We start from the raw sequence: 27,433 nt of genomic DNA, 5'->3' as shown, positions 1-27,433 counted from the left end.
TGTTCATCTATTTTTTTTTCATCAATTAATTTTTTATGTGCCTATTTTCGTGGTTCTATTAATTGCTTTATCAGTCATTTTACCAACTGAAATTTAAAAAGGAAAAAAAAAAGAAAAAAAGTACTAGTAATCGCTCTCCTAGCTACGTATTCTGTTTTAATACTCTGGGTGTACAGGATGTGCATGCATAAAGTTACCATCATGTGTGCCATAACTGATTCCAAAAATTATTCCAAAAACTTGGTCACATATACTTGGCTGCTGGGTACTACAAAATCATATATTTGTTTACAACTGCAATAATGGTGACTGCGCCCCGTACGTACGTAGTAGCAGTAATCTGTAAACGTTACAACTTTACATACCAAGTAGGAAGTGCCAGTGCTAGATACACTTACCGAAATGTTGGAGCTTGAACAGTTCGAACTGTTGCTCGAACTTGGCGAACGCTGGACAGTCACTAACGCCATTCTCTACTTTTTTTGGATCAGTCACTCCAGGTCTTGAAACACCTACTATAACCACTACATAATGAAATTCAGCTTGGACGTCAGACAGCCAAAGTCGTCTGGCACATCTCAATTGGCTACAAGACCCTAAGTAATTAATAACAGTCGTTCTTATTAAATCACATACAGTATTGATTACGTTTTCATTTTTTACATTCTAGACATTTTAGAAATATTTTGAAATTAAACTACGAGCTTTTATTGAAAAAATACGAACTTAATATAAAAATATTTTGTACAAATTGTGGACTCAAGTATTAATTATACTTTCTCAATATATTCTCCCAGTACGCATGTCTAATGACCTAGGAAGTTGTTTGGGGGTCGGGTGAAAGGATAAAGGTTACAAGCCATAGCAACACTTAGAAACAGCGATTACATTCAAACGTCTACACGGAAGGCGGCGAAGTTTCAAAGACTAGTCGCTACCGTGTCACATTTGTAGGTATCCAACACGTCTCACAGATATCACAGTAACAGTGAAACCTGCAAGAAACAAGTGGAAAGGCGATTCAACGTAAATAATCGTGTAGGTACGTTCGTTTTTCGAACGCAACGTTGTACGCGTTCGTAGACGTTGAAAGGTCATTATCACGCTGTAACTTGTAAGCATTGTTGATATCAATTTATATTGACACCCATTGTGTTGATATAATTTTGATTACTTGCGATTCAGTCCCTCATATTTGTTGTTTATCATGGGCCTGTATTATTGACAGTAATTGTTGAACTAACTCGCCACAGCTCCGTTTTATATTTGTAAGTGTACGTACGAGTAAAATTGTAAACAAAAATGGCGGACGTGCAAACCGCAAGTCCAGTCCGGAGCGCATCTGGATCAGCAGGTGCCCGTCAATATTCCCCAACACCTCCAGGATCAAGACCTGGTACACACCATGGTTCAAGACCAGCATCCAGAGAAGGTTTTTCTGGCTCAAGGCCCAATTCCCAAAAGGGGTCCAGACCAACATCAAATATGGTCAGCTCAGCTGGAAGGTACAGAACCCCTATAGGCTCCAGACCTGGCTCCAGAACAGGCAGTGGTTCCAAGGCACTTCAAACACAGATACCATCACCACTAAGTGACAGACCAGAAAGTGTTAGATCTATTGCCAGTAGGGGGTCATTTCCCGACCACTTGAGACCCTTGGTGAAAACAGCTGTCAAACGATGGAAGAGATTTCATGAACAGCGAGTGATGGAACGTCTGAAAGAACGAAGGGATGAGAAGAAACAACGCATCCAAAATGCAAGAGAAGACAAACAAAAACTTGCACGTAGAGTTCCTATAGATGTCTTAGCCAGAGACTGGTTAAATGATTATGAAGCAACCGTAGAAGTCAGGGCTTACCTTCTAGAGAAACTACTCCCAGTCCTTATTATGGGAGTTGAAAAATTGTTGCGAGAAGTAGACAGAAGAGAACTGGCAGACAAGGAAGCACCAGATTCCAACTTTAATCCAATCAACTTTTTAGGACAATACTTGATGAGAAATAATCCAAGATACAGTAATTTCCCTGAGGCATCACCGTACATTAGAGGGCTACAAGATGTCACTGATGAATTAAAAAAAGAAGTCTTCTCCTTTGAAGATAATAGGTAAGGAATTTGAAGTCTTATGCATTATGTGACAGTTCCTTCCAAAAAAAATCAGCTAGGTCTAGGGTGTGGAAGTACCGTAGTCTAACAAGCAGTGAGCCCTCTAATGATAGCCAAATTTTGTTGTTTTTTCCACAAAATGTTAAAAACTGGCATTTCTAATGATCACCACATAGTAAGAGATAGGAAAACAAATTTTGGTGCATCATTAGAAATTGTGTACATCAGTGGCAGTCAAATTGGCTTAGAGGACACACTGATAACAAATGCAAATAAAAAATAGCAGCAGCCTTGAACCTATATAAAGACAGTTTAGCACTTGATCCAGCAGATACAATTTGTATATCTGTATTTATCTGTAAAGAAAATACTGTACCACAGTCTGTAATTCAAGCCATTTTATACACATTTACAACATAAGTACATATGTATTATAGTTACATACATGTATATGCATCATACATGTAACTATTTTGTACCTACATGTAGCTTACATTGTAGGTGTTAGTTACATATGTTATCTAATCTGTCTATTTGTACAATTTCCTGAACAAGCAAACCCACAACAGTTTAAACTGTAGTTTGGTTTACAATCATTCAATTATAATCCATCATCATCATCATAGTGTTGGGATACAAATATATACATGGCAGGTTAGATCTTTTAACATATACCAAATTTGTATCAGCGAGTTAAGTGAACCACTAAATTCATCAGTGTCCCTTGTAATTTGTACATGAAATGGGTATTAATAATGTCTGAATATAAAACTTAAACCTCCATTATCACAAAAAGTGTTATTGAAAGATACACACTGTTGTTGAAAATAACAAGTACATGAAAAATATTAAAGTCATTATAATAAAAGGAAATTCTGAGTACACCACGATACTTTATTGTCACAGAAATCACAGTTGACATCATTAGTGATTTTTGATAAATCAGAATTATTATCATGTTGATGATGAGGTTAGAAACCTTGGGAAGACTTTTTAATGTACCAAACCTTGAATGATATAATACAGTCACACTTCATTTAAACACAAACAACTCATAAATACATGATTTATGTAGTAAACTAAAATCAGCCATCTATGAGTATGATTCAACCAACGAGAATGAATTTGAGTCACTTTGAATTTGTACTGTTGTAGGGTGATTTTTGGAAGTGGGCAGTGGTATAAATTCATTTTGAACTGTACTGACGTACTAAATCAGTAATTCTGTTTTCAGATCATGAAATAATCATTTCATTTATGTATCTTGATTTGTGTCATTCAGACTTGCTAGAGTTAAAGCTGAGGCTCGACGTAGGAGAGAGGAGAGAACAAAAGATGAGAAAATGAAAAGTCTGGAGAATCAACGCCGATCAGCTACACTGAGAGACCAATACAAAGAATGGATATTAAATGAAGAAGGAAGATTAGAACTGCATCTTGTACAGGAAGCACTAAGATCATTTAGTGAGATCACAGACAGCTATCCAGAAGAACTACGAAGAGGTACAAATGGTGTATTAGTTGTTGAAAGCATTGTCTGCATATCCCATTTTTGGCAGGCAGGCAGACAGACAGAGACAGACAGACAGACAGACAGACAGACAGACAGACAGACAGACAGACAGACAGACAAACAAACAAACACAAACAAACGCAAATACACACACAGAGCACTCATGTACTATATGCAAATACAGAGAATAGCAAAGAGTTAGTTTGAACGATCTATCTCAGGAACTGATATAACAATTTTAAAGTCAAAATGCACAAGTAGAACATACCCTTTTCTGTGTGAGGGCGCTCACACACCAACTGTCTCAAAAGTCAACATGTATCTGCATCTATATTATAGAATTAGGATCAAATTCAAAACTATTCTCCTACCTCACTTGTTTGAAGTGTCCCTTTTCACTTCACTGTAAATGTACATGTATAGTCAAGATGTTGTTTCTTGGAAAAAAAATGGCCCCACCCATCGCACAACGTGGAGTGATCCTATGCATGCATCGATTGATATACACCATAATCTGAATGTAAAAACAGCATGTTTTGTGTTCTACCCATTGAATGTCCTCTCCTCTATCCCACCCATATAGCCTCACAGTTCAGCCATGAATTGGAAGCCACTGATGATACCTGTAAAACTATCTCAATACAAGAATTCTCTGACGTAAGTATGCTATATCTAGGCATTATGTAGAACGTACCTGTACATGAGTGTAGGGTCTATTGTAGCATATACTAGTATAGCTAATTAGCAGATGTACATATGATAAGCAAACTGTGTGAACCCGTTTGTCCATACATTTGACCATTTTGTGTTTGGACCACTACCTGACTTAATTTTGTGCATTTGAATTCAAGTTCCTGATATATATGAAAGTGTAATCTTGTATGAAATTATACAGACAGACATACCAATATGATATGTTAACAGATATGAGTGATTCCAAACTTCTGGTAACACATAAAACACCCTGTTTTGATCATTCCTGCAGTATATTAAAATGTTTATTACTGACATGCCATCTGAAGTCTTCGTGGAATTCCTCAAACATCTGTCTAAATGTGCCCAAGCCTACCACGATGCAGCTAGCCGTGAAGCCAGACGTGAAATCCTAGAGCAGTTGTTTGTCTCGTGTGATCATTCTGGAGTAGGTGTCCTGGATAGACACAGAGTCCTGGCATTGTTTGAATCATTTTGGGATAGCTCTGCTGGTGTTATCAAGAGGAATTTGAGAAACCCACGAAAATGTAAGATCTGATTTCAATATAATTCTAAATCTCTCCCATGATATTTAGTTTACAGTGATTTCATTTTGGCATGTGATTGATGATATTCATGCTTAGTGTACAAGTATTACATACCTTTGAAAGCAGTGATGATAAATCTGTACAGTATTACATGACGTGTCTTGAGTTTTTCTAGACACCACTTCACACTGACAGAGGGATGATTATCCCAGTAGGGCAAAATGATGTTGCAAATCTTAATACAGCTTACAATGATGAGTGCATGGAAAAAACTCTCAATTTTTTTTTCATATTCTGATTTTGATATAACTCGATAGTTCTACCATATTATTTGTCCTACTGGCACCCAGTGTGCCCTCTAAGCCAATTTGACTTGCCAGTGACACACACAATTTCTAGTAACGTATCAAAATTTGGTGTTCCCCTATCTCTTACTATGTGGTGACTCACAAGAAATGCCAGTTTCTATCATACTGACCCACAACAACAAAATTTGGCTACCACTAGAGGGCATACTGCTTGCACCCTGATACTGTGATAGATACATGTATTTTAACTTTTAATAACCCCATTCATTGTCAATACCATAATGATTAGGAAAGAAATATTGACATGTTCTATTTGTTGTCCCCACACATCCCTGATAGTGTTTTCACTTCACCCTATTTCACAATCAATTCTATAGTAATTATACAGAGAAATTGACATACTGTTGAAAAATGCACATTACATTATGAAACAAACACTTGATTGCTGTGATTCTCATTGTAACTATTGTCTATTTACAGGGCCTGTGGTAGAGTTAGATGAGGTAGCTGATGAAGAAGACAGCACCATCTACTCTGAGAGTGGTTCAAGGTCAAGTCCACTGGAGGAATTAGAACTAGTAGAAGGTGAAGAAAGTGAGAAGGAGGCAAGAACAGCTGCTGATGAAGAAAAAGACACAGGTATTAGATTGCATATATAACTCTGAAAGAAAATGTTTCAAGGGGAGAGATGAACATTGTCTGTAAGGTACGCCGTTGTGCCCCCCCCCCCCCCCTCACACATTGGTCAACCCCTCCCAGAGAAGGCCGGTGAGGGCAGAACGACATGGCATATCTTACAGCCTAAGATGAAGACTAGTGAAATGAAGACCCCTTGATATATACATATAGTTCATACAATAGTAGAGCACACTTCAATATCAAAATGTATAATACACCTATATTAACAACATCAGGGCATCGCAGTAACACATCAATAAATGATTAGTCCTATGTAGTCGATGAGGGCCCACAGTACAATTATGCAGTAGATATCAGTACATACAAAACAGCCCTTTTAGCAATGCGATGCTCTGAGGACTATGAGAGAGTCAACCAGAATACATGTTAAACCCTTTCAAGAACATGATAGCCTCCATATGTAAATCAGATGATGTGTATTGTAACCTTTGAACCCATTGAATCACATAGATTATTCTAAGCTATCAAGCGTTATCTCCAGATTGTCACCAAGTGTTTAGTTTAAAGTGTAATGGACAGATTGGAGAAGTATGCATGAAGTGCCTGTGTAAGTTTTAATGATATCTGAAAAGTATTAGAACATGGGGAAATGAATGACTCCTTATTGCTCATAAGAAATAATTAGTGTCAAAGGTCATGTATTACAGTATGTTATGGTAAGAGATATCTAGTAATAACATATGTACTTTGTTTATTTGAAGATACTGTAGCTGAGACAACAGATGAAACTGACAGGGAAGAAAAAGCTTCACAAGCAGGGGAAGGAGATGTACAAACAGAGGAAGGGAAAGTGGACAAAGAGGAGGCTATCCCAGAAACAGAAGAAAAGGATGAGAGTGGTGAAGAAACAAAAGATGAAGTTGTTGCCGAGGAAGCAAAGACGGAAGATGAAAAACAGGCAGAGGGTGAAGAAAAAACTGAAGATGCAAAACCAGCAGAGGAGGTGGAGAAACCCATAGAAGAGGAGAAAGCCGCTGAGGATGAGAAACCAGCAGAGGATGAAAAAGCTGCGGTGGAGGAAAAACCTGCTGAGGTTGAAAAGCCCGCTGATGGTGAAAAACCTGCTGAGGGTGAAAAACCTGTTGATGAGGAAAAACCTGCTGATGAGGACAAACCTGCTGATGAGGAAAAACTGGCGGTGGAGGAGAACGCGACAGAAGAAGTTACAACAGAAGAAGCTGTGAAAGATGATGAGAAAGCAGGTGAAACTGCAGAAGAACCAAAACCTGAAGAAACCGAAGCTGCAGAAGAAAAGAAAGCGGAGGTTGTGGAGGAAGCCACTGAGGAAACAAAAGATGAAGGTAAAACAGATGAAGAACAGACTGCAGAAAGTGAAGCAAAACAGGAGGAAGGAACAAAAGCAGAAGAGGTAAAGAAAAAACCTGTTTATTTAGAAACTTAGAAAGTATAAAAAAAATGTCCTTCACCTGATGTAGTGATTACTTGTTTGTATCCAGTTTATTTTCAAATCACTTTCTGTACATACAATAACAATTTTTTTTTACACGTTTAGAATTTTTTTTCTTCAAGTTATTGTGTCAGTCATGAATAAGGTGTTTCACAGTGTTTTTTTTTCTAGTAGTAAACACACAGTAAAATTGTTTCGTCAATTCAAAATCCTTATCCACATATGGCCAGTTTTACTTTTGATGTGATTTGTACAAAGTTAGCGGTATGTATAGCAAGCTAAGGCAAAGAGTTTAAGACTTCTCATACATTATGTCAACAGGAACAAAAGACAGAAGAAAAAACTGAAGAAGGAGGAGAAGAAAAAGCAGTTGCTGAAACTCAGGAGAAAGAAAAAGATGATGAGTTCAAAGGTTAGAGCTACTTTTGGGTTTGTTGTAAAATGTAGTAAAATCAAAACTACCAGCTGTATGATGGCAGTGGTTGTCATTATAGATTTAGAATTAAATAGAAACAAAATTATGTAAAGTATGAACTTATATTATTTTCCTTTTGATTCTCAGTTCTTGAGGCTGTTGCCTTAATTATTTTTTAAAAAGACCAGATCATATTGGGTTAAAATTTAGTGTGTGATAAGTAGCTTGTGGCAGAGCTTTAAAAAAACATCATTCAGAACAAAAGGAAATCCTGTGTAAAATGGTTGCACTGATAAGATAACACTAATATTAGAACCTGGGATTGAATGCCTGGCCTTTAACTGATAAGATAACACTAATATGAGAACCTGGGATTGCATCCCTGGCCTTTAAATAATACAAAATATAAATTGAAAAGTTGTATCTTTTTTCCCTAACATCTTACAGAGGAACAGACACCACTACCAGCTAGCAAAGTGGGTGAAGATGAAGATGTTCCCCCTGAAGATGGGGAGGACCAAACACAGCAATCATTAGCTGGAAGGGCTAGTGTGACTTTCGCTGAAGAAGCTCTACTGATCAAGGAGAAGACCAGATCTGGTAAGTGTTCAACATCTAATGAATGATTTCAGAAATATTTACCTCATCGTTTCATGCTAGCATACTATGCACACAGAAATAAAAGCTTTTATTGTTACCTTGTTTAAGAAAACTCCAACCGCTAAATAAAGAAAAAGAATTATGGGTCATTCTGTAGTACCTATCACTTTTTTTTTTCTGTGCATAGATCTGAAGAGTCCAACCACTCGCAGTGGATCTGTAGCAGCCAGTGCATTTGATGAAAACTTTGTCAACTTATCTCAGTTTGTCCAACTGACTGAATCTTTCCTTGGAGATGAACCACCACAGGACACTTTCAGTATTCTTCTGGACTTTATTAAAGCTGGATATGTAGAAACTGAGGAGGAGAAGATGACCAGACTAAAGAAGGTGAGAATATACATGTACTTAGGATTCTGACAGTCTGTGGTGTTGTCAGGACTTTATACTAGGGGAATGCTACTGCAAGGACTGAAAACATTTTCATAAACCCTGGGTTCTGGCATAGACAGTAGAGAGGGAGATCTCCCCCTCTACTGTCTATGGTTCTGGAGAGTCATTTCATGATTTCACATTTACGTAATGTGTGATTGCTGTGAAACACTAAGTTGAAACTTGTTTTGTATTACAGTTCTATTGTTACAATGTAGTTTGCAATGTATATGGTATACAGTACCAACAATTCACCCAGCTAGCAGTGTCTGCAATGTACTAAAAATGGTTTCCTAAACACAAAACTAACAACACTATTGCCTAATATGGCACATTGTATCTTTCGTTTTGGTTGATAATTCATGCATACATTTGATAGTGTGTGAATTCATGCAGATTTTGGTCCACAACAGTATTCACTGTAGACTGTAAGATACATTGTGTTGCTCTGCCCATAGCGGCCAGTTAACCTAAAAGTCTGATGCTATGTTCTCACTTTTGTGACATAACTATGTCTGATCAACTGCAACCAGATCTGGTTGCAAATGCTAGAAAAGGGACAGTTTAATTGATACAGACGTGCAAGGGGTTGACCCATGTGTAAGAGCTCACCATCATGGCTTACCTTACACAGACTATATGCAATGTACATGTACATCGTAACATGTCATCGATTTTGACCATGTAAATCTACATATTGTATTTTGTGTTAATTAGTGTATGCTACATAAAGAGAAGGCCATAATCACTATATGATGCAATACATTGTAAATCTTATACATCAGCAAATGTCTAAGATTTGGTAATATGGCACTGAGGAAATTATTTTTCTAAATTATCCACAGGCTCGCAAGGAAGCCATGTCTGCCAGACGTAAAATTCTACTGGATCAACTGTTTGAAAGATGGGATAACGACGGATCTAGTTTCTTGGAGTTGGAAGAAATCCTGACAGTGTTGGGAAAATTCAAAGAAAACATGGAACGTGATGCCATTGAGAAAGGTAAGGACTTATCAATAAAATTGTATGGTTTATTACATTTCAAGGTCTGTGGTCAATTAAGGACTTGCAAGGTATGTTTGTCAGTTACTGGTATTTACCAATCAATTCCAACCTTAATGTCAGGTGATAACTGGAAAGCTCATCAATTCCAACTTTTGTAAAATATTTTACACAAGGCATATATTTAGCGTTTTGCAATTTATTGCGTTACAAACATGTTCTTATCTCACATTGTACTTTCTAGTTTAAAAAAGGGCAAGTGAAAATTCATCTATGACCCTTGAGGCTAACATGTCCATAGGTCACATGTGCTGAATAGTGGGTCAATCTGTTGAAAAACACTGAAGTGTGCAGTTGAAAATTTCAGGTACAATTTTCAAGGTCAACAAAAGTTCAATTCAATACTATATAGTAAAGTTCTTTCATTAATTAAAAATTTCTCATCCACCTATTTTAATATTTGACAGTCTGTACGGAGTAAAGACAAAATCAAATCACACACTTTTTTTTACGTAGTGCTTCTTGTCTTCAAGTTTTATTGCAAATCTCTGCATGATCCATTCTTTTACAGCCAAGAAGGTGTTGAGCAAAGATGACAAACTCAGTAAACGTGAGTTTAGGAAGTTCATTGAAGCTCTCTGTCGGGCTTTACCTGGTGGTGAAGACAATTTTGAGCCAGTCATTGATTTCCTGTCAACCAGTGTAGAGGTAATTACATCATTTGAAATACAGACTATTTGTCACAAATAACACTGGCTTACAATCTATAGTGTATGGTCACTGCTTTGTTTTTGCTAGGCTAATGTTGAACTGCTAAAACAGCATGTTAAAGGGACACAAGCTGAGTTTATACATGTTAGACATAGTTTTTACTACATACTTAAAAAGTACTCACAGTATTGTACTTACTAAAGCACACTTAACCACCACTTGCAACTGACTGAACTCAAACCAGGTATCAAGATATAACCCATAAACAATCTGATGATGTAATTTAAGATACATTTAAAAAAAAAAAAAAAAAAAACGGTCAGGAAATTACTACCATGCAATCAACTGTTAAACAATGTCAGAAGACAATCGTAATGTATAGAAGACATTGACATTAACATTATACAAGAATGTGGTTTTTATTTAAGTATTTTCACTTGAGTATAAAAAATATTATAAACTCAGCTTGTGCCAGAACACTAGACATCAGGCAGAACTGACCATGTCACATTTCAGGTACTCACGTTGAAAGAAAGTGTCTTAGACGAACCTCACATATTAGATAGAATTGACTTGTATTTGCATTTTGGCAGTATGAGAACTTTCTACAAAAAACTTTTGTATGTTACCACCATGAAGTATCAAAAACAACAGTATTTTAACAGGCTAGAATATCATTGAATTTTGCCAGGAATTTCTAGGAAAAGACAATTTTCAAAGTATGCTATTGTCCACAACTACTATTCTTCAATTGCCACTTTCAAAACACTGCTTTGAACAACACTCCTAGTGGCCAAACTATACAATCTTTTGTTTTTCCTATATTACTCAGAATATGGCATTATGTTGTATTTGTCTATTTGCAGCGCACACATGCTGAGCGTATCCGAGGACAAGCTCGTAAGAAGTGGCTGGCACAGATTATTATTGCTGCTGAGACTAGTGGTGCCAGCATGGAGCCTGTATATAAAGCAGTCTTCCAAGCCTTGTATAAGGTGAGTTGTACAAGTCAAATCTTACTTTCCAAAGAATATAGATGACACGGTTACCTGATCATGCTACCCACTAAGGATAAATCTAAACTCATCTAATAACTAGTATCCAAACCTCATCCAGTCAACAAACAAAATTTAAAAAAAAAAAAAAATTGTAAAATTTATATATTGAAATATAAAAAATACATTGACGTTTAATTACTTTTAGTTGTACGTGTTTTTTTTTTGATATTGTATATTCTATATATATCCTATAAATGTGTATAAAATGTATTTCATAAAACGTCTCCTTTATATGATTCTTACAAAATTTGTTTTATTACTCCAAGGATGCTGAAGCCCATGGTGGTAACAAACGTATCAGTGCCAATATCAGTATGCTGGAACGAAATGATGGCAATCCGTCACGTGGTGATACTGTCTTACGCTATTCTGCCACCACTCCTGATGATGCTGGTCTGATGCTAGGAAAGGCATTGTTTAAAGATATGAAAGGAATTAGGTAAAAACAAAGAAAGATTTCACAGTTTGAATTTTATTCCAGTGATTATTTGTAAAGGTAGAATATGCATTACAAATGCCTCATGGACAAATTACCCTGAAAATACAAGTTCTCAAAATCTCTGTAAATTTCATCATATGGAACTTAAACTTGCTCTTGGTATTTTTTTGTTTTTTTTAAATGATAAAATAAATTTGGGGCTCACCATCTTGTTTTCAAGAAAAATTGACAAATTTTTATTTTATTTATTTTTTGAACCCAAACCCATTCCTGGTTAAAATTCAGACCACAAAGTGTTTGGTGGTCTGAGGTTACCTACAAGAAGAAGAAAAAGAAAACCTGGGGTCACTGCAAATTTTTGAAGTAGTAGTCAAAGTGATACCAAAATTAAATCGTTTTAGAATCCAATATGGCCTAAGAATACTATGTGAAAACATGTGTTAGTGTTATACGTTGATGGTTGAGTGGAAATATACAGTGCATTTATTGTTGTGAAATATTTTGACCATATGGCAAGTTTTGAGAAAAATGAAGTCATTTTACGTACTTTTATGTTTACAGCTTTTCTTCAGTTGAGAGTGGTAAACCCATTCATGTACCCAGAGTCAAAAACCATGGTAACATTCACTTCTGGAACCCCGACAGAGCTGAAGAGGTAAATATCCCATAATACTAGTCAGATATGCAAATGAAGACATCGATGTCATCGCGATGTCATCTTTCATCTTGTAGGATTATATACATGCAATCTGTCCTTTCAAAAATTTCACATTTTAGTGGTGGAAAACATTATGCAAGCCGAAATACTCAGACAACCAACCTATGTTTTGTATATACATTAACAATCACAGTATTGCAGTATGCAAACTGTATGTCTTGTCATTCCACCCTCACCCTCACCCTCACTTTGTCTTTGAGAGATAAGGCTGATGGGTGAGGAGGGTGCCCCAAGACAGTGTATCGTACAGGCTATGCAGTGTGGTGCACTTGCAATTTGCAGTACTCAAAGTCATGCAGGAACCTGTTTTAATGTTAAGAATTTTTACATTTTTTACATTTTACATTATCAACTCTAACAGTATGCAAATTATTAACACATCATGATTAACATATCAATGCATGAAATATGATAAGTTGTACTCATAATTAACATTCTTTCCATATTTATTTCATATTTTGCATAATTCATAGTTTTGTGTTACATGTATGTACTTACTGATCAAGTTTCAGTGATTTGTATTAACACTGAACACATTCACAACATAATGATTTTCGTAATTGTTTATTAACACACTGTGTTGTAATCATGAGATTTCCATATATGGAATACAGCACTCATTATTAACCAATCAAAACACACCAGTTTCCGTATATGGAATATCTCACTAACTTTATCATTATCATCCCATGCATGCATTTCCTAATATGGTCATGCTTTTTTTACAATCGTGCATACAATTATAGTTTAAACGAGGGATTTTGGATGAAACTTCGGACGATACAGTAAGTAATTCAGCAGTCCTGCCGTGTATATCTTTGTACTATTTTGTAATTTGTTGATAGTTTTCAGTAGTTTACTAACCTGTATGTGTGTATGTGTGTGTGTGTGTGTGTGGATGTTACAAAGCCTAAGAATAATGATAATTCACACCAGATGTAAACTGAATGCTTTCCATATGGACCAAAACTAAGCCTTTTACTGCATTGATGTGTGAAAGAATGAAGACAGCGCCCTCTCTTGATAGAAACTACCTATCACAATGAAAACTGACTTAAGCCACTGCAACCAAATATGATGTATACGTATTAAGCTACAAAGACAAGCATGGTGCATGCACTTCATTATTATCAACGTAATATACCAAGTTATACAACATTTGAAGCTTGCATTCTTAAGATATTGCCTAATTGCAAAAAAAATCTTCAATTATGCAAATAACCCTTTTGAATTAAAAGCTACACAAACAAGTTTATAGGACACGCGCACTTTGCTTTCATCAATGTATGCACCACATTTTATGAAATGTGAAGCTTGCATTCTTAAATATTGCCTGTACATGTATTATATAAAATTACCAAAAATCATTAAGCATGCAAATGACTCATTTTGACTCCATTTTAAGTGCTTATTACCTTCAGATAAATAGTTATAATATTTATTGTTCATCAAATACATGTGCAAGTCTGCTGACTCCCATAAGGCAACATAGGACAACTGTTACAAGGGGAAACCAGTTTCAGTATTTCATGATAATAATGAGAAGTCTATATGTGATGTTAAATCATATGACTTTCCAGAACTCAAAGTTTACAAAAATGGCTTTATTTCCTGGCGTGGTGTTCCCTTCAACAAATTAATCTTAGACTATGAGAGGAGGACTTTCAGTTCATATCTGGTACTACTATAGGCCTAATACCCTGTAGTTTTAATATGCTGTTCTGTACGCATAGAATATATGATCCTGCATTCTCGCAAACCAGAGCTGATATTTCGTTTGCAACACTGCGAATATTAAGAAATATTTTCGACTATGTCGTAAAAGGTGCTGGGGTTTACGATGATGATGATGATCCTGTAGGTATAGGGTCTGTAAGATATGATGTGTCATGCCCACACCCATTAGCTAGCACTCGTAAGGGTTGGCTGATGTATGAGGGCGCCCTCAGTGTCATGGTATACTAGTACATTGTATCTTACAGACTTATAGGTATATAGATCCATAGTTAGTATGCTCTAGATGTACATGTAGATCCGTAGGCAATGACATAGTGTTTATTGTCCTGTAGTTGTACCACATAGACAAGCTGTTATATCCTAGGCACCAAAGTAGAATTTGTTATAATGTCCTGGATGTTAGTAACAATAACATATTACTCGGTTCTTCTTGCCAGATACTAGAGCATTTGACTGTACTTTGCCAAAAGTTAATTCAAGCACGATATCAAAATGGTCAACGTACAATCTAGCTTTGCCAAAGACCAACTTTGCTGATGTCTAAAAATCTGCAGCTAAAGTGTTCAAATATTAACATTGTAAAAATATGAGGTGGTTTTGTATTCACACTCATTGGTCATAGGGGCATTCTGTAGGATTTGCCACTAGAGGGCGGCCTTCCCAAACACGACAAATGTCTGGCAAGGAAACTATGATTCCGTGGGTCAAATTGACCATTTTATGAATATTCACTTCTTCACTGTACCATTAGACACTGTGATGTAAGAGTATATACTAACACATTTGGTTTCATTTTTTATTTTCGTTGTAATTTTAGGAAAGAGATGGTTCCTTTATCGTTGTGCCATTGAAAGACCAAGAGAAACGAGTATTTGGTTTATTGGGTATCGATACCTTAGCTGATCCACACACCAAGTCTATATTTATCACTCATGAAATCAGCTTCTTCCAGGTAAGCACAATTACAATTAAAGTCATGACACCTGAAGAAAAAAATGACGTTCGTCTTGACGAAAATCTTACTAAATCTGCTATATATCATTATCAGGCTCAACAAAAATCTTACCAAAAGAGATATTTGTCAAGCCAGATGATAAAATGCGGAAGTGTTAGTAAGATTTTTGTTGAGCCAGACGGTGTTTTCTGTCAGGTTTCGTGATTTTAATTATAACGTTTATTTTCTGAATTATTCAGACAACATTCCCAATAATTTTCCTTGAAAGTCAGTACAAGTCAAAGACGAGGGAGTAATGACAAATCCTACTATTTCCAGTATTTTCCTGCTAAGTAAAGAATTGTTGGATAATGATATAAACATCAATGCACAAGCCTCGTTCATCAAAAAGATAGAGAAATTAATGATGATTTTTGATTTAACAGTTTTGAATGATACTGCAAGCACTTCATACAATATTATAGACACATGTAGTCTATCAGCTAGCCCTCGGATGTTCTTCAGATAAAATACGACACACAGCCGAACAACGCTATCGAGGATGGAACATCCGAGGTCTAGCGAATGTCATTAGGATATAAATAACTGCCAATCAGAGAACCGTATTAGCGACAAACACAGAGGACAATAGCTAAATTTTCATGCATATTCATCTTAAGGAGGGGCTTGTAAAAATAACCACCAATGCGTTAACTAAAATGTGTGAATGACAACGTCTACACACTCATCAAACACAATTACCATAAACTGATAAGACATAGTAATGACATAAATGTGTTTGTCAACACCTGCATGCAGAGATTGAATATATTAAAGTATATATATGCATATATGGCCCAACCCACCGCTTATTGTAATCTCAATGGAATGTCCGGTCTGAAAATGACATTCGCTAGACTGTTCGGGCAGGCCCTCACATGCGAACTTCGTTCGCTTATAGTTTTAGCATCGAAAGAAAGCCCGAATGTCTAGCAGCAAGACTAAGACACATGTTGCTGTGATGAAGAACAACCTAAAATATTAATCCCATGTTTTCAGTTCAAACACGTACAACTTTAATTACATGTGGTATATACAAGTATATATTACAAGTATTTAAGTATTATTTAGTGTATATACTATGTATATCTATCTATATTGTGTATATATATATAAAAAAGATAGAGAAATTAATGATGATTTTTGATTGAACAGTTTTGAATGATACTGCAAGCACTTCATAAAATATAACAGACACATGTTGTTGTGACAAAGAACAACATGAAAAATTAATCCCATGTTTTCTGTTCGAAAGCGTACAACTTTGATTACATGTGGTATATACAAGTATATAAGTATTATTTAGTGTATAAACTATATATATCTATCTATATTGTATACTAGTATATACATGTATTTATATATATACATATCTACATTAATTACCCAATATACAAATGTATATAGTCATCCATTGATTGTAAAATTAGTAGGCGTTAAGTTATTTATATAAAAGAGATATGTCAAACTTTGTGTTTTATAATACCCAATTCACTGTTTTCGTTGTAGGGAGTTGGCAAGTCCTTTGCCACAGCATTCCACTATGTGGATATCCGGCGTAAAACTCTGAGGATAGCCGAGAGTGCATTGTCATGGATACATAGACGTAGTCCTAGTGTGTATGAAATAAACGTGTACATAGTTGAACCAGATGAGAAGGTAAGACATTCTCTAATTTGTAACTGAATAGTTAATCTTGATTTAGGAAATGAACTTTAAAAAAACAAAAAAAACAAAAAAAACACACGAACATTTCTGTACTATGCTATCCATACATGTTATTGTCATCACTTTGTATGTATAATCTATATTATCAGTGTTACATATGTTTGTTGATTGTGTTGTGTTCATCTAATAAAGATGATGGCACATGTATATTTCAATATTGTGTTCATTGTGTCTATTCCCCCCCCCCCCCCCCCCATTCTGTAAGTCAGGTGTTTTTGATATAGTAGTGACTATAGTTTATATTTATTGTATTGTAACAAATGAATACATTAATGCCCTATGTATCCTAAAGATTGTATGTTTAGACTGTAAAATATCGCTACTTTGGAAAAGTAAAATAAATGAATGCGACATGTCAATGCGTCTACTACAAACCTCGATCATGTATCATGTGTGTATGTTTAGTATTAAAGTAAAACTTCATCTACATCGGTTGAATCAAAGGGTTGATTTACCTCCACATTTCGCTTCATATTAATAGCTAATTAAGAGAATTTAGTTATCCAACTTCCACCTTGACTATAGTGTGTCACAAAAAATTGAACATCTAAAGACTTTTGTACTGTAGTCAGAGCTTGTACTGTCCACTTGTCCCATACTGTTTTATGTGCATGCATTCACAGTCTGTGTATATGTACTATAGCATCATGTCAATATCACTATCCATTACTTTATATGTATCATGTGTTCATTACAGTTCTTGCAGGCTCTTCCTCTGAAAGCCAAGTTTAAGTTCTTCTCAATTAGCGTCATACTAGAGGTGTGCTTTCGAAGGATATTGTGATGTGATGTGATGTGATTTAGATATGTCTTGTAAATTGTGTGCGATGGGTTTATGTAACCATCAGTGGTGGAACGGGTGGAACGGGTTCACTGCAGTGATATGCCATACATTGTGGTGGGTTTGTATGTCACCCATTGGTGTATATATATGGTGATGGTGCCACTTGTGGGATGGGTATATGCACCAGGTATTCACACTTAGAATTGGTACCCAAGTACCCTCACAGTGTTGATATCATTTAATGTTTGTATTGTGTGTGTTTATGTTGTTGTTTGTTCTGTGTGTATTTAGTTTTTGTTGTTAGTCCATATATGGATTCGCCATTAAATTATTTTGTGAAATCACGTGTGGATATGATTGTGATGTAGTAAAGCACACAGTCGCACTGTGATGTTTTTGTTTTGTATGTGACTTTGTAATGATGTTTTCACTTGTATGCATAGCAAATCACACATTGATAGACTTTACTTTTAGTTACGAGTGGACAAGTAGTGATTCTTGAACCACAACGGTCAATCAGTAAAAATGTAATGGGGGGGGGGGGGGGGGGGGGGGGGGGGGGAATAAACCCTCTCCCTTCATCTCATATACTGGATGTATTCAAATGGAATTTGACAATTCTTCATCATTATTGACTGAAAGATTATGTTATTGTTGGGTAAGCCTGAGAATCACTCACTACAAACACTTCTAGGGGATAATTGGCATAACTATACAGTTAGAGACTAACTTGGCTATCTGGAATGACAATGTCATTCACCAGAATACCTTTGATGAGCCAGTACGTCAAGTCAGATAGCCAGGTCTCTGGGCTATGACTGACAGATCCCAAAACAACAATCAGAATATTTCAGAATATTTTTTTATCAGTACAACTCAGAACTCAGTGAGGTACACCATGTCAGGGCGCCCTCACACATCGGCCGAACCCTTCGAAAGTGGAGGGACATGACATCTCTTACATCGGTCTACTCAGAACTGTCTACATTATGTACTATGCATTGTATCACAAATTTATGATTGTGTTTGTTAACTTACAGCAACAAGACTATGTGTTACGTAAGATGATCACCACCAATAAAACTGGACAGACTACACTACACAACAAACCAATGAAACTTGAAAGGAAAGACAACCTATTCAGGTGAGAAAAATTTAATAAATTGACTGAAGTATTAGTGATGTCCTGTCGTAGATATGGAAGCAAATGTGAATGATAGACTTCATCAACTCTGTTTATTGGAACATATTGAAATATGTATTTCGATGTATACATATAGATAACTGTAAAGTGATAATAACATATGACAACATAGCATGCACATTAATCCTAGCCTGTCTGCTAGCTGAATCTGTCACTCTGCTGCACTCATGCAGTTTAATGGAAATAGCGAATGAGTGTAGTGGAGTCACAGATTCAGCTAGAAGGTGGCTTAGCTATAAATCTCTATCTATTGTATACTATATATATGAAATTTGCAGATTTGATTGCATTTGTGTATTACATTGTAATCAAAATATTTTTATTGTTATTCTGTCTGTGATTTTGTTTTCAATTCTTTTCTCAACCTAATTTCTTCACTTCTGACATCTTGTTCATTTACAGCGTTCAGCTCTATTTTCTGTGTGGAGTAAGGTACAATGTTTATACCAGTGCATGGCCCCCTAGCACACTGTTCTATGAGTAGTCCACTTAGATTCATGGCCCCCTAGCACACTGTTCAATAAGTAGTCCACTTTATAATAGATTCATGGCCCCCTAGCACACTGCTCTATTAGTAGCCCACTTAGATTCATGGCCCCCTGGCACACTCTTCAATATAAGTAGTCCACTTTATAATAGATTCATGGCCCCCTGGTACACTGTTCAATAAGCAGTCCACTTAGATACATGGCCCCCTAGCACACTGTTCAATAAGTAGTCCACTTAAATCCATGGACCCTAGCACACTGTTCAATAAGTAGTCCACTTAGATACATGGCCCCCTAGCACACTGTTCAATAAGTAGTCCACTTAAATCCATGGACCCTAGCACACTGTTCAATAAGTAGTCCACGTTAGATCCATGGCCCCCTGGCACACTGTTCAATAAGTAATCCACTTAGTATAGATTCATGGCCCCCCTATCACACAACTCAAAAAGTAGCCCACTTAGCTCCATTGTTAAACTCCATGCACTAGCGTGTTCATAACCATGTATACCCACACACTGTTTGATATCATTAGTTAAAGCATGTATTGTTCATTGACAAGTTTTTTGTCCCTTGCATTTTGAAGTTTGCATTAATATAATTGTAGGCAGAGTTTTCAGTGAAGATGCTAAACAGAGAATAACTTACTGTACTAATACACAGAAGAATTGGAAAGTTAAAAGTGTTAGCTATGATCCACCCAAGTTGATTGACACTGCCACTGACCTATCAGTAACCAGTAACAAAATAATCCTGTACGTCAACATAGGAAAATTTGGGCGTATGATAAAATGGAACTTTGAGACTTAGATCTGGACTGTTTTATATACTTAATCGATATCTTGCTTGTAAGGTCCATGGTTAGGAGGAAGTTACATTAAATTTAGAGAAAGATCAAATTTAGAGAGACGATAAAGGCAGGTTTTGTTTGTTAGTGATATTTAAGCCATCTTCTGATTCCACATTATGGAATTTTAGACAAGAATTAGGAGATATCTCAATCAAAAGGTTTTGTTTCCCTGTACTGGGTACTTGTAAAGTTATACGTGCATGTTGACACCACTGCCACAATTTGAATGAAATTTTGTAGCTCTCCCAAACCATTGCATCATATTTATAAATGGTTGATACCATCTGTAGCACAAAGTATTCCTAAGCTTTGAGATCTTTTTTTTTTTTTTTCATCGTGAATTTTGCATTGTAATGACCTTCTTTGCATATCACTGTGGCCATAGTTGACAAGGTACATGAATAAGAGTGCTAAAGTTACAAGTAGTACAGTCCTTAGTCATTTAGTTATATAATTGATGTTTTGAATAACAATTTTTTATTAAAATGTAGAAGTCAGAATGTAGGCATAGTTCAAATACATATAGAATCACTTACTTGCCTAGTTCACTGCAATATGCTGCATCATAGACTCTGAAATGAAATCCAGCATCCATTATGGAATAGATTTGCTTACTCTTAGCTTTGTCAATTATCAGCCCAATATTGCTAGGGTTAGTATTGTTTCCACCTTTTTTGCACTGTTTATACCGGTAACCCTGGTCAGGCACATAATGGACATATGCACTTGGAACATCGTAGATAGTAACATGACACTTGTATGGCATTGATATTGACCTACTAAACTAGTAAAGGGCATGTGTAAAGCATGGAAGCTGCTCAAGTTTTGAATATAAAATACTGAGCTTTTATTACTTCTATCTCTATCTAGGGATTACCTGTTCAAATGTGTAGACAACTCGGAGACAGTGACCGCTGATGCGTATGGTGAACGTCACACTGCGTTCCCATTACGTGATGGCAGTGGTCATGCTGTTGCCGTTGTAGACATCAGTATTGGCCAGCTGAAGCAACTACCAAGCCATGAAAACAAAGAGGTGCAAAGAATGTTGAAACTTCTACAGCTTGCCTACAAGGAAGTTGCACAGGAATCAGCTGGTGCAGATAAGACCTACGTCCTGGGTAAGTTAACTGTGTATACATTAGTTGCATAGAGTTCTTTCATCTATGTCCTTTGTAGGTTTTGGTGCTATCACAGCAGTTGTATAGATTTCTTTATCTGGACGCACCACTTTTTGAACATTGAGCTTAAGTATCACCTGCTTGTAAACAGTCATGTCCTTAGTAAGTTCGCTCACTACCTTTCACTGGTGGATGATCTTGACAAAGTTATTTCCCATGAGGTGAGATAATACTGCCAAGATCACCAAACAACGAAAGATAGTAACTTATGCATGTATAGTAGTAGGACAGGGTACCATCAAACTAAAATCGATTGTTTACTACTTTCTACAGAGGCAGAAAAGAAGAATGATGAAGACAGAATTAACGTCTTGTTTGATCGTATTATGTTGACTGATCTCAGAGAAAACGTTGCCAAATTAGACGCCCGTGCCTTTGCTGAGTTGAAGAGCTACAAGGATCCACCGAAGATTATCCATGATATTTTAATCTCTGTTCTGTCTGTGTTCTATCCTGAAAAGGCTATGGAAGGAGAGTTTGACGCCTGGAGTTCATGTAAACAGGTAAAGATATGTCATCACCATGGCGATAAAATCTCAGTCACAAAATGAAATTAATGATGATATAGGAAGACTTTTTTCATAATTTTTTTTTACTAGTTTTGTGTTTTCTGTGTTCTATCCTATTTACAGAGTGTCATAAAACACAAGACATCTACACAGTGATGAGGGAATATTTGCAAGAGTGAAACGTAACTCTTGCTTGTGAAAGAATATGTCTTTAACAATAGTCTACCATTTTTTATCTATTATTACAGTATGTAAACAGTGAACTGACAAGACGTATCATGGAATTTGACCCTACTGCTAGCACTGTGATTAGACCTTCACGAAGTGTCTACAGTAAACTAACAAGTAAGTTATTATGTTATTGCTAATTCAGCATTGACACTGTTACTGATAATTTTATAGACAGGGAAACCGCATTGTAGAACTGCGGTTAGGTCTGTCTGCTTTGAAAATGCCGCAAAGAGACTGTCCTTGGTTAAAGTTAGGGTTAGAGTTAGATGGACATGCATGAACCCAATTTAGCACATAGACTAAGTGACTACTATGCTACACTTATATTCTCCTGCTATATTCAGTTTCCGTTTGTAATCTTTATGTTCTGGGTAACTTTGTAGTCTTGCTTGCCAGACTAAAATCTGTAAGGGCGCCCTCACACATGGGCTGATGTAGGTCACGCTCTCTGCCAGCATTGGTGCACATGGCACCCCTATTATGCACGAGGAAGGAGTTGATGTTTTGCAGAAAGACCAGTGACAGGTCCTCTACACATAACACTTAATTTACCAGTTTAGAATTTACCTGGAAGTTATCACTTTCTCTGTGATTGACATGTGATTGACAGACATCTGTGATTGACACTTGACATCTGTGATTGACATGTGATGGTGTTGTGTTCATTTCAGATGTGCCACATGGAGCTGTTGCCAAACATGGATCCTATCCTGCCCAGCATCTCTACAACTGGGCCTTTGTGTGTCTATCACTTCTGGAGCATTCTGCAAAGACCAAAGAATCACAGAAACCACGTGCCATGACGCCTACTAAATCCGCCTTATCAGATCACCCAGAAGACGTTTTGTAGAAGTTTTTTTTTTTTTTATGATTTGACAGAGTTTTAGTTCTTTCAAAATAAAAAGATGTAATTTTTAAAAATGGTGTCAAAATATTCTGCATTTACCATATATAATAACACTGTCTTTGTAGCAATCACTTTTCTAACAGACTTCCAATTTTGTTGCAATGTTCATTGCAAGATATCTACAGAAAAAACAAAACAAAAAAAACATCACAAAGTACAAAAAACAAACAAATAAACATTGTGATTTGTTTCGCTTGCTTTGAGCTTAAAATGCTTTTTTGGCAACAAACCGAAGAACCTTTCCACGAGATGTGCATAAACTTATAACAATGGAAGCCAAACGGGAACGGGAAATATTTTTACAAATGTTGCCAAAAAAGTCAAATATTCCGGCCATTTTTGTATTCAGTTAATGGAAAATAAGAATACATGAACTGTTGTAAATATTTTCATACTTGTATTAATTTGCCATAATTCCACTATCACTGTTTATTCTGTCAATACTGGATTTGTACATTTCTCAGTAAAAATTACTTGTATTAATTTGGGCCAATGTCATAGTATTATATATAGGCAGTATTTGATGTATTATCTTTCTGTATAAATAAAAATGGTCTTATTTTATACAAGTTGGTCTGTGCTTTACATTATACATGAAAGAATGAGTGGCTGTGGGTGGATATACACTGACAGAGATCTGATGCTACAGGTCTGTTGAAATGCTGTATTTGATAACCCAACCCAATCAAGCAAAGATTACATGGAATATTTACATTCATTTGATTCCTTTGAAATCAGAATTGAAGATAGAGTCAAAATAAACAGAGTAACTAGCTATATGATTGAATCTGTACTTGATGCCAAATAATCAAACTGTATGTAAGACAAATTTGACAAAAAATAACTAATGGCCGGCAGATCACATGAATTACAGAGGTTGCACTACACAAGGAGTTCTACTTAGTAAACTGTTCTCTCATCTGTATCATATTCAAGTTCATGACCAATCTGATTAAAATATGATATAGTGAACACTTTGCGATTTCTTTTTGGCTGTTATGTTTACTGTCGTTTGTTCTTTTGTGAGCACTTGTTACATACATCTGACACAACACCATAGGCGTTCCCGTACCAAATGTAAGCGCTGAGTGAATTCACGTTTACTGTCATTTGTTCTTTTGTGTTACATACATCTGACACAACACCATAGGCGTTCCCGTACCAAATGTAAGCACTGAGTGAATTCATTCAATGAATGAGAACGCGCGTAATGTGCCAAAACATACGGGTACAGTACTTCAGAGAGCTCTATTAAAAAAGAGCTTGAGCACAGAGTGAAGACAACGATGGTATTATCACTGTTTGGTGGTTCTCTTTCTTTTAGATTTCAGATTAGTTCATGATATAAGTTTGTAACAACTAAATTTCTAGAAATACTATAGTAAATATACCACTGAGTCATACAAAATTTTAAAAGTGTTTTTTTTAATGCCTTTATTCCAAGCAATTCATCCACTGACAAAAACATTCTCAATGTTCATGTGAGCATGCTCACAAGGACTTCTATGACTGGCCACAAGCATATGTAAAATTGTAATTTGCATATTCAAGATAAATATGGCCAATGACCAAGGATCTTCAAAACACACTAAGATAAAAGATGGCCTCTTGATTGTCTAAAGTTAGATATGGTGATGATGTAGTAATTAACAACCCTTCATAACAAATCTTAAGACAAAGTATTAGTTATTTTATAGAAATTGATGAGAAATGAACATTATGAAATTGAAATCAAAACTTGATGTTAAAATTCATCTAGCTCTAAGAAAATTCATCTACATGTTATACCAATTTACTTTTGCACATCTATCTTCCTATATTTGTCTCTGTGTGAGCTTCGTTTTCATTCACAAGATTGGTTGAAATAGGCTATAGGGCCGTCAGCAGAAAAACAAAAGATTGTATAAATTGGCCACTTGGAGTGCTGTTCAGGAGAAGCCTCTGGACGGACCAGAAGTGAGGGCTATGATAGTTGAGTACTATAGATTCTTTTGAAAAATGATACCTTCCCTTTAGTTTCACAGCAAAAATGTGTTACAATTCTACTAACTTTGTTTCACATGATATAATTTTTAGGAAGTCAGAGTTTTAGTCACATTTTTACTTCTTCATGTACAGTATACTGCCTAGTCTGTCAACAATTGTTGCTGCTGAAATTAATAGAATCTGCGTCTGAATACAGTCTATATACTGCCATGTCAAGTGAGTTTCCTTATCTGGCGCCCTCTAGTGACTCTTCTTTTGCAAATGATTGCAATACGACATATTCCCATACCATTTAGTAGAAAACTTACAATTTGATGAATATTCACAGTAGCGAATCAGAAGAAGCTCACACTTTGAGACAAATATTTGAAAAACAATATCAACAATTTTTTCAAATCAAGACATTCTTTAACTACGTGATTGCTAACATTTTCTTCATAAAGTCATACTAACTACTTCTACTACATTAAGTTTAGACATATCACGTAAAAAAAGACAGTATTGCACAATAAACTCAATGTACTTTTCGAATAATGCCTGTAAAAACTGCTTTTAAACAAAAGTATCCTAGAAACAATCATATATATACCTTCTGACCAAATTTTCAAACAATCGCCATGATTGTACAATGTTTATATCTGTATTTATATATTAATAAGATGAAGATTAGCAGAACTGAGTAAAAAGATTAGCAGAACTGAATAAAAAGATTAGCAGAACTGAATACATAATTGATATTTTCAATGTAATATTTAATCAGGCTATGATATCAAGTTACTATGTCTAATCATGGTATCTAATCTTTGTGCCAAGGTTACATGAAATCAACATGTCCACTACAGTGATGCATGGGGCTGACATATGCATGCACAAATGCATGGGACTCATTTCTTCGCATTCCTCTCTCCCCTATATATGTGTTGCCCCTTTGAATATTTGGGACTGGGGAGTGCTGGGGAGTTGATAAATATATTTTCAAAATCATTTCCCATGATTACAATACAAAGAATATTAATCTGATATACAATAATCGCTGGTTATGCTAAAATTTTAGAAACTTTCAACAATATTGAATTCCATCATTTACATAAAAAAATTCTGAACAGAAAAGAGTATATCGAATAGCAGTAGACAGAAATATACTTAAAACAAAGACAATAGACTCTATTGTCTATGCTTAAAATAGCTGCTTAAATGTCTGTCATTGAACAACAATCAAGACAACATGGTCAGTTTTGAACTAGCAAAAAATCAGAAATAAAGGTATGAATTAAATAGGCAAGCGCAGTCCTAGTCTTACTCATAATTAATAAAAGGGATTGTTACTTGTTTAAAAAACAGTTCACTTTAGTATCATGGATAAAATATTATCAGGTTGGAAATGTACATGGAGATGGTGATGCATACTGATAATAGTAAATACAAAAAAACTGAAATCAATTTTCAGACGAAGAAGAGCTGACATTTTTTATCTCCTTGTCATACTGCTATGATGATATCAAAGAAATATCTGACTCTACGTTCTATTACAATGACAAAACCACTTGAAATAAATATTTACAGCAATATTCCAAGACTCCCTTACACTTACTTTGAAAACCTGCAAATCATCCTAACAATGTTAGTAACAGTAAACACAAAAACATTTCAGTATTAACAGTCAGTTATCACCCTGTCAATGGTTAACACAATCTTAATCATTTGGTGCACTCATGAATAAAAACAAATGTATACAATATATTTGATGTGTGAGGGCGCCCTATGTAATGAGGCGTGCTCATTTCTGCATGTACTATGTGCTTCACCATTAAATCATTTGGTGGGCTCATGCACAAAAACAAAAGCATATGACTTAGTGGATGTGCAAGAACATCCCTATACAACAAGAGCAATCATTACTGCAATGTATGCGTAGGTTCTCTATCAACAAATCCAGTCCCCATTGATTGGCTTATACAGAAAAACAAATGTACATGACATATTTAACTTACGTGGGCACCCTATACAAAGAGCAGGGTAATTATTACTGCAAAGCATGCCTGTTTTTTCCATAAATCATGTGACAGGCTCACACAGAAAAACAAATGTATAATATAATTTGAGCTGTGAGGGAGCCCTGCACAATAGGGCAATTATTACTGTTACCGCATGTGCACAGGGTCCTCTGTTAAAAATACCAGCA

General features: G+C 35.8%; 1 protein-coding gene across 1 annotated transcript; it reads left to right on the top strand.

The window, feature by feature from the left end:
- Window positions 1-871: 871 nt before the first annotated feature.
- LOC144448975 (EF-hand calcium-binding domain-containing protein 5-like) lies at window positions 872-23,784 on the top strand. Its single transcript, XM_078139364.1, has 21 exons — window positions 872-2,108; window positions 3,391-3,611; window positions 4,205-4,278; window positions 4,607-4,862; window positions 5,651-5,809; window positions 6,571-7,238; window positions 7,599-7,689; window positions 8,140-8,292; window positions 8,480-8,682; window positions 9,570-9,726; window positions 10,298-10,434; window positions 11,304-11,432; window positions 11,762-11,934; window positions 12,496-12,589; window positions 15,207-15,341; window positions 16,893-17,042; window positions 18,936-19,039; window positions 21,308-21,558; window positions 21,892-22,121; window positions 22,376-22,472; window positions 23,030-23,784. Exons 1-21 carry the CDS (start codon window positions 1,303-1,305, stop codon window positions 23,206-23,208), a joined length of 4,467 nt encoding a protein of 1,488 aa, XP_077995490.1. The 5' UTR covers window positions 872-1,302; the 3' UTR covers window positions 23,209-23,784.
- The last annotated feature ends 3,649 nt before the right edge of the window (window positions 23,785-27,433 follow it).

Source organism: Glandiceps talaboti, chromosome 18 (genome assembly GCF_964340395.1).
Source record: "Glandiceps talaboti chromosome 18, keGlaTala1.1, whole genome shotgun sequence".
Classification (NCBI taxonomy): domain Eukaryota; kingdom Metazoa; phylum Hemichordata; class Enteropneusta; family Spengelidae; genus Glandiceps; species Glandiceps talaboti.
The sequence above is the reverse complement of the archived record's forward strand: the minus strand, read 5'-3'. Positions and strand labels throughout refer to the sequence as shown.